Source organism: Andrena cerasifolii, chromosome 3 (genome assembly GCF_050908995.1).
Source record: "Andrena cerasifolii isolate SP2316 chromosome 3, iyAndCera1_principal, whole genome shotgun sequence".
In the NCBI taxonomy this organism is placed as follows: domain Eukaryota; kingdom Metazoa; phylum Arthropoda; class Insecta; order Hymenoptera; family Andrenidae; genus Andrena; species Andrena cerasifolii.
In genome coordinates, this window is record NC_135120.1 from 3651200 (window position 1) to 3665839 (window position 14640).

Sequence of the window (14640 nt, forward strand, 5' to 3'; positions counted from 1 at the left end):
CTGTGTCCCTCGGCCAAGTGTATTGACGATATAGTAAACACGTGTGATTTTTTCATGCAAAAACGAGGTAGTGGGATTGGAAAGATTAACAACAATACAGGGCGCGTTGCCCAAAAAAGGAGATATGAATAATAATTACTGTAAAGTATTAAGGGGGGAGCCTGGTGTAGCGGATCGAAGAAATCTATTTTTTTTTTTGCATAAATCAATAGTTAAACATCACGATAATATGCTCCCAAAGCAGCAAAACGAAATTCGAAAAATTAAAGCGGATATAGCCGAGTTTACTACGGAGCGCCAGGCTACCACAACACTTTAAATGCGTTTTTCTCGAAACGACAGTTTTACACTTTGCGGGCAATGTAACATAAAAAATATTCAACCAATCGACTTGGCCTTGTGCACGGATATTTGTGAACATATGCTTCACAGAGCTAAGTTATTGGTATAATGATATTGTTTAAATACATAACTTTTTTTACACATTTAAGGGGGGGAGTCTAGTGTAGGAGGTCGAAGAAATCGATTTTTTTTTTGCATAAATCAATAGTTAAACATCCCGATAATATGCTCCCAAAGCAGCAAAACGAAATTCGAAAAATTAAAGCGGATATAGCCGAGTTTGCTACGGAGCGCCAGGCTACCACAACACTTTAAATGCGTTTTTCTCGAAACGACAGTTTTACACTTTGCGGGCAATGTAACATAAAAAATATTCAACCAATCGACTTGGCCTTGTGCACGGATATTTGTGAACATTTTCTTCATAGTACTAAGTTATTAGTATAATGATATTGTTTAAATAAATAACTTTTTTTTAGACATTTAAGGCAAAATTTCGTTGGAAACAGTGAACTTTTTATTCAAGAGGCCGCCATTTGTTCATTTTGCATCTTTTAAGTTTCAAATTTCTTCATTCTGTGCGTACACTCATAAACTAACAGAAAATTGTTCGATTTTTAGTTTCGGACTGGGCATAACTTTGTTATTTGCCGCTCTTTTTTATTAATTTTTTTTTTGTTATATACCTTAACCTGTTAATACAATATCCTGAAAGTTTCAGAAAGATCTATCAAATACTTTCTTTAAAAAAAATTCCCGAAAAATGCCTCGATTTTCATTTAGTTACACCAGGCTCCCCCCTTAATGTACATCATATAGTGAATGTATATCGTTAAAAATGTAATGTGTATATATACATCTTCATTAAATGTTTATGAAAATATATTAGCAATGGATTGCAAATCCCATACATGATACGAGAGTCACCTGATGATGATAACCAGGTGATAAAACTCTAAACGAATACGCAGGTTGATGTCACAGAGTCGGCAATGTTTCCCACCCGAAACAGGAAACCTGGAGACGAGTTTGCTCACCGTCCACTTGAATATACAGTTTTCGGGTACATGTGGCCAACAGTGATTTCTAGAAGGCCGCTTGAAGCAAGGGGCGAGTTGCTGTATCCTACAGAGAGGTTGCCAAGTCGCACAATACATATCTATGGTAGACCGAAACGAATCGGATCAAAATAAGAGTTCAGTCTGTTGCAATTAACTTTTGGTACAGATAATCACTAAGTAGCTTATTCTCAAAGATACACTTTTCAGTCGGCTCGGTCTGATTGTTAACCGCTTTCTGCCGATTCTCCTTCCGGCCGTTACGTACATCCAGCCAGATACCCGAAAGAACCGAGCGGCTCGGATAGAACCAAGTACTTGAATTTTTTTCAAGCGGCCCAAGAGAAACCGAGCGGATTGAAAAGAAGCGGGCGGGCCGAATGAACTTCGAGCAGATCGAAAACTATTTGTCCGATTTATTTGAAACTTGGTACACATATTCTTAATGGTAGTAACACATAGGTAGGTACGCATATTCTAAAATGTAGCATATCATTTTATTTTATGCGATAACCCATTCGTATATAATAAATGTGTTAAGTTTGCCTCGTTAGGTAAAAAATTAATAATGATATTCACCTTGCTCTCATTTGTACAATAAATTTTTTTCTGCGTTCACATGTTTTTCGAGTCGAAGTAAAGGAACGTCTACCTGTACCGTCGTTAACTGCCAACTCGCGGGACAATGCGGTCATAAACCGCGACCCTGGCGAAACGCTCTGGCCGATCAGCCTGCTTAATTTTTGGGAACCAGATATGGCATTTTCCTCGTTTACTAGCTAATCCCTCTACGTTCGGCAGGCAGCAAACCGTGCTCCGCTACAGCATAATTAAATTATGATGATGTTCTGAGCAGTGACCATGACGTAAAATTAATCTTATGGTCCGCACGAATACCAAAAGAGGAAGATGTTATGTTAGATCGAAGAATGTTTCCCCGGCAATGGGGTAGGAAACGAAATAACTCTGACACAGGGACAAAAGGGGTAGCCCTCTGCCTGCGCGTGTTCACGCCCGCGTCGTCCCCCGTTCTACGGCTCCCTTATCTATCGAGTATAAACACGCGCTCGAATTTCAAAGCAATAGCACGCGTTGCGGTATTCCGTGCGAAAGAAGGTGGACCTTGGGGAAGAGGTATTTGCTGTGAAGAGGGCCTCTTCCAGAGAGTGACCATTTGGGACGAATACAAGTCCGATTGATTAGCCCCGGTGCACACGAGCGGCATGCGTGATTTTGCAGCCGCGTGAATGTAACGTTGTGTACCAGCAGTACATATATGTACATGGAGAGATATATAGTATATATGTATATTTTGCGGCAGTATTGCGACTGCAAAATGGCGCAGGCCGCTCGTCTGCACCGGGCCTTAGCGAGCAGATTACATTAGGACCAAGCAACGCCGTAAACGCGCAGAAAAAAACGGGCGCGAAAAATCACCGGAAACAAAAAACTAACCGTATCCACGCGCGAAAAATACTTACCTGTGGGAGTTTGGTTGCCAGATGTGTAGCTTGGTTATAGCCCGACTCACCCAGGACCTTGGGGAAAAAACCCGAGAGTATGCCCGAAATCATAAAGTCGTTTTACCTGAGAACGGAGGCACGATCGCGACGAAAGTGGAAATATCTGAAAAACGGCACGGTGTCGATTGCCCCTTAGGTATCGACATATCTGGTAGACAAATGTTTCCCGACGAACGCTTCGAGAACAAACGATTGCCTAGTCGCAAAGAAATGAAGAAATTTCGCTTCAAAAATACCAAATTTCCAACTGTAAATCGCCTGCACCGCAGGACTGTTTTAGCTTACGCTCCCCCTTTCGAAGTCAGATACAGCGTAAGTCCCCATCGTAAATTCGCCATTCGCCCTTGACTATACTTATACCTGTTAAAAATCACGTTGACTGGAACAGTTTGTACATACTAATATGTATAAAGAAATGAAATGGATTGGCGCACGGTAGGGCAAAAGCCCACCAACACGTGGCATTAGTTCACCAATACCTTCTATAAGATTCTGTTGGTCTTAATTTCATTTAGGAAGCGTGTTACTGGATAAATTAAAATAACTAACATTACTTTTACTGTTTTCTCATAGAAATAACGTCTTTTTGTACATTTTACAAGCGTTCGACACGGTGTGGTCAAGTATGGCTTGTAACTGTACTTCTGCAAAAGTAGACGTTATATTCACGTTGGAACAATGATGCAATGGAACTCCAAACAAGTATAATGAATTTTTCAAAGGCTGGGCTTCGAGTCGCGAGTAACACCGCCAGGACAACCAACGACACACTATATTAGGTATGTAATTATTAACAATTACTTCCGCGATACAGTCCACACAGTGTATTTGGACGCTAAACGAGGTGTGATATTCCCTGGACAGTTTAAACGTTTGCCCCACCAAAAAACGTGTTTTCAGCCCACATTTTTCCAATATTAGCGGACTCGCGCCGCCGCACAGTGGAATGACGCCGACGTAAGGACAATAACTGGACATGGTAATTACTTCCAAACGGTTTGGACTTTCATTGTAAAAATTTGCACCCTTTCAATTCATGTTAAGTAGAATAACTGAGATTTAGAGGATTTTTCTTTAAATTTTATTAAAAATATGAACAGAAAAATATACATTGAAAAATTAATTACGCGTTAATGTTCATCAGAGTTTCCTCTTCTTCTACATTTACATCAATATCTGTTTCGGCAGATTAATGCATTCATCGATATACGCGTGTCGCGACGGTCGAGTATGATTGCTGGCCGAGACTAAATACGTATAAACTGAAATGTTTGCATTAGATTTATTTTATTAATCGCAGCTAGTAGCAGGTGATTTTTCTACTTTTTAAAACCTTACCATTAAAGAATTGAATTATTATAGTATTGAATGCAACGCATTCTTATTTTATACAGTTGTTTAGTGGTGAAATCTAAGTTAATTCAGAATGTTTTTTCTACAAAATCCTTAATAATAAGATACTTGGTAATATGTAAAATATTGACAACTTATAAAGTAATAGGTTTTAGGCAATAAATGTTTAAAGTGGTGCAACTGAAAGACAAAAAGACTGAAATTTTCATACAGGTCAGATTCATATACAATTGGATCAAACCTAATGTAAATATAAAGTTTATTTCTTTGTGTTTTCTAATGCTATGAACACTTAATAAAGATTTAATGAAGCTATAGAACAGAATTTCGACACTTCAAATGTTGGCCGATGTCCAAATAAATAAAGCATTCTCGTCCCACTGTGCGCCGACGACCCTCACAATTTCCTGTCTTTGATTATGGTCACCCCCCTGTGACTCAGGTCCTTGCCAACATGTGCAACGCAGATTTGTGGAAAAGACGGTTGGTCACTGCGAGGTGAAAGTTTCAAGACTCAAGCACCTGAAACAAACACTCACCTTAATTTCACGTGAACAACGTCATATCCGATTTTGAACAGAAGCCCAGACATCGAGTTAAAAAAGTGATCAATTTGGCGCGGCATTAGGCACTCTAAAGGCTGCCATACACGCTCCTTCTTACCGTCAGATTTACATACTTGTTTACAGTCGATAGTTGTAATGCAAGACGGAGCGCGTGTGTCAATTGTCCGGCATGAACGCAATCACCGCGAGGTTGATTTTTCTGGGTTCCGATTTGTTGCAAATCAAAATTAAGGGCACGTTTAAATTTTTAGATTCTATCAAGAATTGCATTTGTGTTGTTTCGTGAAAAGCGTACATAAAGTTTGACGCCGAGCGCGTTCGTTTAGTGACGGGGACTTGCCCGTGAGCGCCCTTTTTCCATGCTTTTTCTCGATTAAAACAAAAATTGAATCTTTTTTTAGGTCAATAAATTATTATTAATTAAAACCAAAATTACATTTTTATTATACCTGCGTCACAATCCATCTTCAAAAAGCTCCTATTTTTAAGGCCGTCACGCGGTTAATGCCCCTGAACTGCCTGTAAAATCTGTACCCTTAGGAATTTCGTTTTAAAATTTAACCTGGTCATTCTTGAGATGTTGCGGGAGGGAAAGATGCAACAAAATTTTTTTGACATTTTGACCGGGGAGTGCCCTTAACGGGAAGTGTGGGCCACCGGCAGACGAATTTAAAATTATTGACACGTGTAATTTGTTGAGAGTATTTATCGAATCGTACAAAGAAAATCAATGCATTTGGAAAATTAAATTTAAAGATTATTTGAACAAAAATAAAGAAAACTGTTTATAATATCATAATAAATGAATTGAAGGAAGTAGATCAGGATCCGAATAAAGATGCAGTAGTAATTCTGTGCTTTTCAGTAATCGCACTCTGTTCTCTGACCACTGTACACTAGATCATTGCTTCTTTGTATTAGCTGTTTTTTCGGGTTTAAACGGCCGACTTTTAGTCGGTTTCGTGAGTCAATTTCTTCTGCTTTTCTGCTTTAAAGAGCTTTGCCGGCAAGTCTTCAGAGGTATATCCGTCGGCAGGGTAAGGGTTGTGGCGCGTAGTGGGAGGTGGCAAGGTTTCCTTGGAGCCTACAGGTAGCAAGGAATCTGCAGCAATTATCGCAGAACCATCGTAGGGGACGCACGCTATTTTTCGCTAATTTTCATACGTTTTTCAACTATTTTTTCCTTTTATTGTTAGTCTGTAGTTTATTCCTAGTTTATTTCTTATTATATTACATATTTAGTTGTAGTATTTTTATATTAGTTTTAGAGTTTATTTTCTCGTGTTTTTCTTGTATTTTCTCCTGTTTTTCTTGTATTTCTATCGTGTTTTATCGTATATTTATCGTGTTTTTGTCGTATTTTTATTGTTTTTTTTATTAGTAGTTAACGTATTTAAAGTTAGTGTACGTAGTGTGTTTCTTTGGCGTTTGGTTCGGAACACATCCGTATATTCTACAGGTAAGTTCTAATCTCTATATTTCTGAAACCAGTGTTGCATTTTGTTTTTTTGTACATTACAGTGTCACGTCCCGGGTGAGGTCTTTGGGAACGTCGACAAAGGGGAATAAAATGGCAGGCGCGAATGTCGAATTCGTCACTCTGAACGTTTTGGAAGGAGCCAGGCGCGAATGTCAAATTCGTCACTCTAAGCGTTGAGGAAGGTATCAGGCGCGAATATCAAATTCGACACTCTGAACGTTTAAGGGAGATCAGGCGCGAATGTCAAAATTCGTCACGCTGAACATTGAGGAAGGTATCAGGCGCGAATATCAAATTCGTCACTCTGAACGTTTAAGGGAGATCAGGCGCGAATGTCAAAATTCGTCACGCTGAACATTGAAGAAGGAGCCAGGCGCGAATATCAAATTCGTCACTCTGAGCGTTAAAGGAGGTATCAGGCGCGAATATCAAATTCGACACTCTGAACGGTTATGGGAGATCAGGCGCGAATGTCAAAATTCGTCACTCTGATCGTTTAAGAAAGAAGCCAGGCGCGAATGTCGAATTCGTCACGCTGAGCGTCGAGGAAGGAGCCAGGCGCGAATGTCAAATTCGTCACGCTGAGCGTCGAGGAAGGAGCCAGGCGCGAATGTCAAATTCGTCACGCTGAGCGTTGAGGAAGGAGCCAGGCGCGAATGTCAAATTCGTCACTCTAACGTTTAAGGAAGATCAGGCGCGAATGTCAAAATTCGACACTCTAATCAACCAGGGAAGGTTTAGTGGCAAATGGACACACTGGAGACACCCGTTAGTGTGGTTTGTTTGTTTTGACTGGGCTATTGCATTTGCCGCTGCATTTACGTAAGTAGTTGGTCGTAATACTTCCACGAAATCCGTCTACGAATACGGCTATAATTGGCCCATGGGAAAGAACGTTTGTAAACACGGTTGTCGCTTTCGCGTCCGCGGACCGAGATCAGCTGTTGCTGCAGCTTGTTTTGGTTTGGGAATCTCCGCAACCGAAGAATAGATACGATCGTTTCAAGCGTAATTCAAAGTAAAGAGTGTTTATTAATTCAAAACACTTTAACGTGCCATACACAGTTTGTGATGGTTTTATAGTTTACAGATTATGCGTTAGACACTTAGCATGAACACATCACATTCATGTAATAGTTATTAAGAGCGATGTAAGTATGAACATGAGACACAATATACGATAATAAGGTAGAAAGGTAAGCGCAATAAGCGTTGATAGAACAAAATGTAAGTAACCGCAATAAGCGTTGATAGAACAAATAATAAATGAGCGCAATAAGCGTTGATAGAACAAAATATAAGTAACCGCAATAAGCGTTGATAGAACAAAATATAATATATAAAAGTAATGATGATAATTATATAAGAATGGATGATGGTGATATGCCAAAATGTGAAATGGTAATTATAAAGGCTTACGATATTTAATGAACTTGTATAAATTTCACTGTTTAAACAATACTTTCGTAGGTGCATCAGATCCTTGCGGATGATATATTCGAAAGAGAGCGTTTCCGCGAACCCCTTGTATTTATATGTTTGTTGCGGGGTACGCGCGGTAAAGTCCTTGACATATTTAAGAAATAAGGCGCAGTAGGACTTCCGGGGTTTTTACAATAGGTGCGTCTATTATTAGACGCATTTCTGTCACGTACACCAAATATTCTCCGCAGTTACATTTCCGGGGTTTTTATGGCTGGGGAATAATTTGCTCAACCCGTCGAATGGATTTTGGGGTCATTAACGGGAAAGGGGTGATCGTGGTTTTGATTTGTAGGGTCTTAGAGTAGAGATGAGACGAGGTCTCGATTTAAGGAATTTTTGGGGCGAGGGATTTGTTTAGATTTAGTAAAGAGGGGGGAACTCGTGCCTCGTAGGGCGAATAAGCGAAGGGGTTTCGCACCGGTCATCTTGAGATGGGGACCGCTAAGGTACATCGTCAAGTGATTTGCGATTGGGGAAAAGGGGTTGGTCTTGAGTTTGAGGACCTTGGTGGAGTGATTTGGATTGTGAGAATGTGTTATTAGGGTAATATTGCGCGGAAAAAATGGTAGGACATCACAACAGTCAGCTTATTTCTATTTTCTGCATTACTTTAATAATGACTGGCAACTTGAAATTGAATAAGTACTATATGCGCGCCAACAGATCACTTGATCTGATTCCCTTCACGAAGCCATCAAAACATCATTAGATGCTAATTCTTCACATTTAACATCTGCAATCCATTTTGTTAGCACCCCACTAGTAAAGTTTAACCTGAAATCCGTCCACAATCATTTTCACATTCAACATCTTGGCTTTATCTTCTCATTACCAGTACACTTATATGATTCACCTGGCACAACTTCGCAATCTTCATCTAATATTACCGAAAGAAATGTAGCATTTTCTCCGAATTTAGTAGAAATTAAGAATTTTGCCTCCTTCGAAATTTCACAGACTTCTGAAGAATTTTCAACTGAATTGAGTAGTCCTAATTCAGCTTCTTCATTGGCAGGGTGGGCTGTAACACATAAAATTTCACATCGAGCAATAAATTATTTACTCCACATTTTATAAAGATCGATTTCAAAACGGCCAGAAATGTAGAAATAATCGCATCAAACCAGATAATTATCATCATTTTGGATTATAAAATAGCATTTTAAAACTTATTAAATGTATTCGTGTATTCCCGTATAAATCTTAAAAATTAGGAGTCCCTTTCAGAAGAATGCAATTTGGGTCCTTCTCAAATTTTTAATGTCACAGAAATAGCATATAAATGTGTGAACTTAAAATATGCTCATTCAATGTTTGTACTGTCTTTAGAATGTCTTTATGACGATAATATTACTGATTCAGCTTTCGATTTTTTCTGGTCTCAATGTCGCTATACCTTTCAAGCTAAGAATACACGCTAGCAAATTTCTAAACATGTTTTGTTTCACGAATACTTGTGTATACAGGATTGATAATGGCACATACTGGTTGGGTCGTCGTCGCATTTATTAATGACGAATCGGTAGCTGAAGTCCCCTCGGATTGGGTGGTAGGAGGATTTTGTTATTGGCCACCGTACAAACCGAGCCGTATGACACTGGCAATAAAGAATTGCGAACTGTGCGACGAGTCATGGGAAAAGCTCGCCGTAGCAGTGTTTCCCGGTGGAATCTGTTGTACGTTGAAATTATTATTTTATTTACTTATTAATTATAGTACTAATTAGTGACTAGTTATTATACCCATTAATTATTAATGTGTTCATTCAGATGATTATGCCACGGTGAGGGCGAAGGCTCGAAAAGCAGAGCAAACGAGGAACTTACAGTCGGATGTGGAGGCAACAAAACGAAAAATTATACCGAAAAGGTATTCGAGCTGTGTGGAGTCTGGGCCTGAACGCACACCACTGATGTCCCCACCTCCACAAATGGAGGACTTCAGTGGACAAAGAACGCAGTCGTTACCTCCACCTCCAAAAATGAGGAAAACAGTTATACGATCAGGTGTGAAAATATGCTACATAATAATTATAATATCTGAAACTATTTAATTCTTTTTGTTATTGTGAGTAAACGATTAACTTTAATATTCCTATTATGCACGTTTTCTACACCAAAATGCTGGTAGATATCAATATGTTTTGCTTGTGTATTGAGTATTTGATTTTTAGTCTGCGCCAATGGATTCCTATGACATGGGACCGCAAATAGTGGTGCATACTAAATCTAATAAGTATTTCGCATGCCTATCTTGACACATATTTCACATGGTTGGTTCTCTGAACTTACAATTTTCTAATTCCATTCCCGCTATTTAGCTCAGTTTCATCATATTATTTCTGATGAAGTTACCTTTTGTCCTAGGTGTTTTGTGTCAAAAATCGTGTTGTTTCACAGATTCCTTTGTTAAAAATGCCTCTTTTTCTGTAATACTTAATGTACAAATTCCATCTTGCAACGATGTGCTTGCCAGCATCTGTCCCTGTGAAATAGCAACAATACATTTTTCACATTTTTCTTACGCTTTATTTGCAGTAGTTGCGTTTTGGATGTGTCCGCAATTCAGCTTCCTTACCTCGAGAATTATTATGATCGCTTTCGTCCTAAGTAGGCCGTTCCTTCGACGCAACCTCACAGGTTCTCGCTTTATGAATACGTCTGCATAGCAAGGTCTAAAGATTTCGAACTGCCGTAATTTTCACGGCCAATGACCTTGTCCTTAGAGGGATTGGTAAACTTGTCGAAGAACTGGGACCTCGCCGATTTCGAAGAGCTTCAGATATGTTGTCAAGGTCATTATTCTGAACAACATTTCCCTTTAAACGTTTTGGCGGTCGCCCTTAGTTTCAGAGATATTGAGGAAAAACTTTTGTTACTACTACATTGAATTTTGCATATATATGTACGCCACCGCGGCGGCGTATGCGTCAGTGCGGGTCGGCCGCTTGTTTACTTTTTCTTCATATACCTCGCTGTGACCGGCAGACAACGTATATACCGGGTAAACTAAACGGTTCAATTACAACGGTTTAATTTATTCCAACGCAACGCATTCCACTTTCCAACTTGTCCCGAATATTAGTTTGGTTTGGGTTAGAATAGGGGGGGGGGGCGCGTAACGCATGGTAGCGAACCGATCTGTTTTTAGAGATTTCAACCAGAAACTTGCGGATGTCCGTCAACACCCCGACTCATATCGGTTCGCTACCATGCTTTACGCGCCCGCGAGCGGGGCGCCCCCCCCCCCCCCTTCATCCAACACAAACCAAACTAATACCCGGGACAAGTTGGAAAGTTACGTCATTAAGTCATAACTCGCCCCTGCTTGTTTCCACTTGAGGTGCCCCTGATTAAATCACTAACGAGGGCGCGAGATATAAATCATATATGTGTTTAATGTTTGCAGCAGAACTCTTTAACAAAAATAATTTTGGTTTTTAGACGAAACCGCAGCCCCCAGCACCAGCCATGGAAGCCAGGGGAGTTTCTCAGGCGCAATGAGTCAAGTTGGTAAGTCAATATAGGGTGTATAAAGATAATTCTATTCTATGCGGAGATAATTTTTTATCACGGAAAGTTACAGTGTAAATAATAAGATGTAATAAATAATTTTCAGAAAACGTAGATGCAGGCCTGAGTGGCAGCAGCAACAGCAACACTACTATGGAACATCAATTGAAAATTTTAATCGAACAAAATAATAAAATAATAGGTCAGAATAACTTATTACGAACATTGCTCCTAGAAACGATGGAGCGGGTGCGAACCCTAGAAACGAAACTTCAACCACTAAGTTCAACACAGGAAAAACAATCCTTCTTCATTAAATACCAGCATTTACAATTCCCTTTGAATTCGATGGAAAAAATGCAGGAATTGGAAGATATTTTAAAGGAGGATAACAATTTCCAAGATGCTGTAAGTAAAAAATATCATCATAGATATGACGAAAAAATTGTGGATATCGAAATTTCCGACATTGAACGATACGTTGTAATACACAAGTTTTCTTTGAATTATCAGAGCCAGGGCCGCCGCGAGAATGGTTGGCGCTCTTATGCGGCGTATTACTTGCATAATGGGTTCCGTCGGTCCTGATCAGAGCTCAGCCTGGCTCTCTCTCTCTCTCTCTCTCTCTCTCTCGCTCTCTCTCTCTCTCGCTCTCTCTCTACTTGCCACAGTAGTCCAACCTTTATGATGTCGTTCTAATTATGTTCTGTATGCATGAAATATGTAAAGTTCCAAACTGTTTATAAAATTTATTTTCGTTATTTCTTCGATACAAAATTGTACTGAATTCGTTAATGTGTGATAATTTTATAATTACAGATAACTGAATTTGCCAGGTATGGGGGAGCAACTATCTACGATTTTACAAAAAGGGTTCTGTCCTCCACGATCACTAATGACCTGGCCCTGCAATACAGCTGGTTGGGGAGGCAGGCGAAGGAACCGTTTTACAAATTGAAAGTGACTCAAGTCGTTATAGGTATGTAATTATCACCCAAATTTCACCAAAGCTAATACTGATTAATGTAAAATTATTCAATATATAAGTATGTAATGTCTTATTGAAATTCTTGTTTAAGGAGCTGCAGAAAAATCGAAGCTGGAGTCAACCAGAAAGGACGCAGAAGTTTCCATTCAGAAATGGTTAAAAAGAGCCTGCGACCGTAAAAAAAAAATAATAATAATAATAAACCCAGACCTTAAGAGGGGGTAGTGGACTCCCTGATAGTCAGTTCTGGCAGCAGAATCTGACGTCAGAACTGCAGCAGTCTGTGTCCGCATTTGGCTGCGTTCTGATGTGTAGAGCCCTAGGTGCAGTGCCTAATGTCAGATGGACAGCAGATCGACAGCAGATTTCGTCGTCTGCTAGGCACAGCAACAGCGCCATCTGAACTCCAGAATTACCAAGCAATTGCCTACAGATGGCGCTGTTGCTGTGCCTATGTGGGGAACGCGTCGTGCGGCTCCCTCTAGTCGGTTCCCCCACCTCGGGATGTTGAGTGGGGAGAGGAAGAGAACGGGGGTTTTCGGCGCCATGGTGTCATGGCGCCATTGTCTGTAAGGATCCACCAGAGTAGGGCTGGAGTTCCAGCTCTCTCGCAGAGTACAAATATATACATTTCATATCGAGTTTAATAAGTTGGCTATTCACTATCCGATCCTGAACACGTCCTTCTCTCCGTTTGATAAGTGGGGCAGTTAGCCCTAGGAGATTTGGCCAAGCCAACACCTAGCAGACGACGATATCTGCTGTCGATCTGCTGTCCATCTGACATTAGGCACTGCACCTAGGGCCAGTGATGCCAGAACGAGGACGGGTTTCCTCGAAAATTTCCCCCACCACGCACACACCCTACGCCGGAGCTGCTTGTCCGTGAGCTCGGCGCTTCGGACAACGTCGGGAAGACGAGAGAGGAAACGAATGTGTGTCTTTCTCTCTCGCTCTTGAAACGCTGTGATCCAAAGTGAGGTGCAAGCGACACGCGCCGCGCGCGATCTTCTTGAGTGCCTCGAGATACACTTTTCACGTTCTGCTGTTGTATACCAACGTCATTTAAATCTATATAAAGTATTAGTCAGCGCGTTAGTTTTCCAGATAGCAATAGTAAGCATCCTGAAGTCCTTCTTTTATGACCTTATCCGTACCCTATTACTCATCCTTGAACCTCGATCTCTATGCCTCATCCCTTAACGACCGTTAAACTCAGGACAACCCCCACTTTTCAGCTTACCGAAAACCGTACATATATATATATTACACGCAATTCTTCCAGTCAGAAGCACTTGAGCACTTCAGTCCGAATAGTCTGGACACGAGAATCTAATTCTGAATCTATAATCTAGTATTTATCTGTAATCGTCTTAGTTTCCGTTATTTGTATAAAGTTATTTAATAAAATAAAAGTAATACGAAAAATACGGAATACAACACTGCCATATGTACAATACTCTTGTAACGAAAAAAATTTGGAAAAAATTTTGTTACGGAAATCACGTTTTAAGATCTCCTGATCACGTTTTGACTGTTTAGAAAAGAGCTTTTTTTAAATATCTCATATACTTGTTAACACGATTACGTTTAAACGGCAAAATGGATTTCAATGAAACTTTATATTTAAATCTTATATTCTTGTCTTAAGATCCGATTATGTCACGAAAACTGATAATTACCCGTTATGGTTCTTCTACCCGAAGGTTCGAATATTCGAATGTTCGAAGGTGAAATATTGGAAAATTAAATGTTGTTAAACTGTATTTTAAAAAATATAGTGTCGTAAAGCTCGTCGCGACACACATTTTTTGTATTCACAGTTTGTTTATCCAGTCATTACTATTCGAGCTAAAAATTATAAACAAAAAATTTTTCATCGTCCAAAATCATTCTTTCTTTAAACATAAATTGCGATAACTTGAGTAAATATTAAAGAATCGTTATGAGACTTGAAACATAAAACTCAGGAAACTCTAGCGAAGCCGTAAAATGTATGCACAAAACCCTTATGTTAACAAATGTAATAATATTTAATTACAAGGTAATACTGGATATAACCCATGTTTTTCAACGTTCGCCGTTAAAAAGTATCGAGGCAATTTTGAGGTACGTATAACTTGCAGCGACAAAGTTTTTCCTTAATATACAAGGAAGATTTTCACCAATTTTCACATTGATTAATAAATAATTGTAGAAGATATGACGATATATATAATTCTCCCACGGCGCCGACTGTCAACGCGAATGCTAAGACTGCTAAATAGCCCATTATACGCGACTGTTGACTTAGGTATGTATATATGCACACACATGCATACATACTTTCCCTC

The 14640-nt window shown here is 39.6% G+C and overlaps 1 protein-coding gene and 2 long non-coding RNA genes across 9 annotated transcripts in view; 1 reads left to right on the forward strand and 2 right to left on the reverse strand.

Moving 5' to 3' along the window:
- Positions 1-14640, reverse strand: part of LOC143367129 (uncharacterized) — a 418577-nt gene that overhangs the window by 343242 nt on the left and 60695 nt on the right. The window lies entirely within an intron of this gene.
- LOC143367022 (uncharacterized) overlaps positions 1-14640 on the forward strand; it is a 36627-nt gene that overhangs the window by 20978 nt on the left and 1009 nt on the right. Inside the window, exons 1-7 of one of the 3 annotated variants that reach the window (XM_076808624.1) lie at positions 8967-9483; positions 9577-9813; positions 11251-11319; positions 11426-11727; positions 12139-12298; positions 12399-14416; positions 14505-14600. In XM_076808624.1, the coding sequence (XP_076664739.1) occupies positions 9282-9483; positions 9577-9813; positions 11251-11319; positions 11426-11727; positions 12139-12298; positions 12399-12532 (1104 nt within the window). In that variant the 5' untranslated portion in view covers positions 8967-9281 and the 3' untranslated portion in view covers positions 12533-14416; positions 14505-14600. Of the gene's footprint in view, positions 1-8966; positions 9484-9576; positions 9814-11250; positions 11320-11425; positions 11728-12138; positions 12299-12398; positions 14601-14640 lie in introns of those variants that run through there. The other 2 variants (XM_076808623.1, XM_076808621.1) reach the window with 2 other exon arrangements.
- Positions 4440-10903, reverse strand: LOC143367072 (uncharacterized). 5 transcript variants are annotated; one of them, XR_013084901.1, is made up of 3 exons: positions 10099-10903; positions 5292-8828; positions 4440-4798 (listed from the first exon to the last, which is right to left on the reverse strand). It is a non-coding gene; the product is annotated as an uncharacterized LOC143367072 (long non-coding RNA). The 5 variants fall into 5 exon arrangements; XR_013084902.1 differs by having other exon boundaries at positions 4440-8828; positions 10099-10285; positions 10385-10894; XR_013084899.1 differs by lacking the exon at positions 10099-10903 and adding an exon at positions 9204-9302 and having other exon boundaries at positions 4440-8581; positions 8661-8828.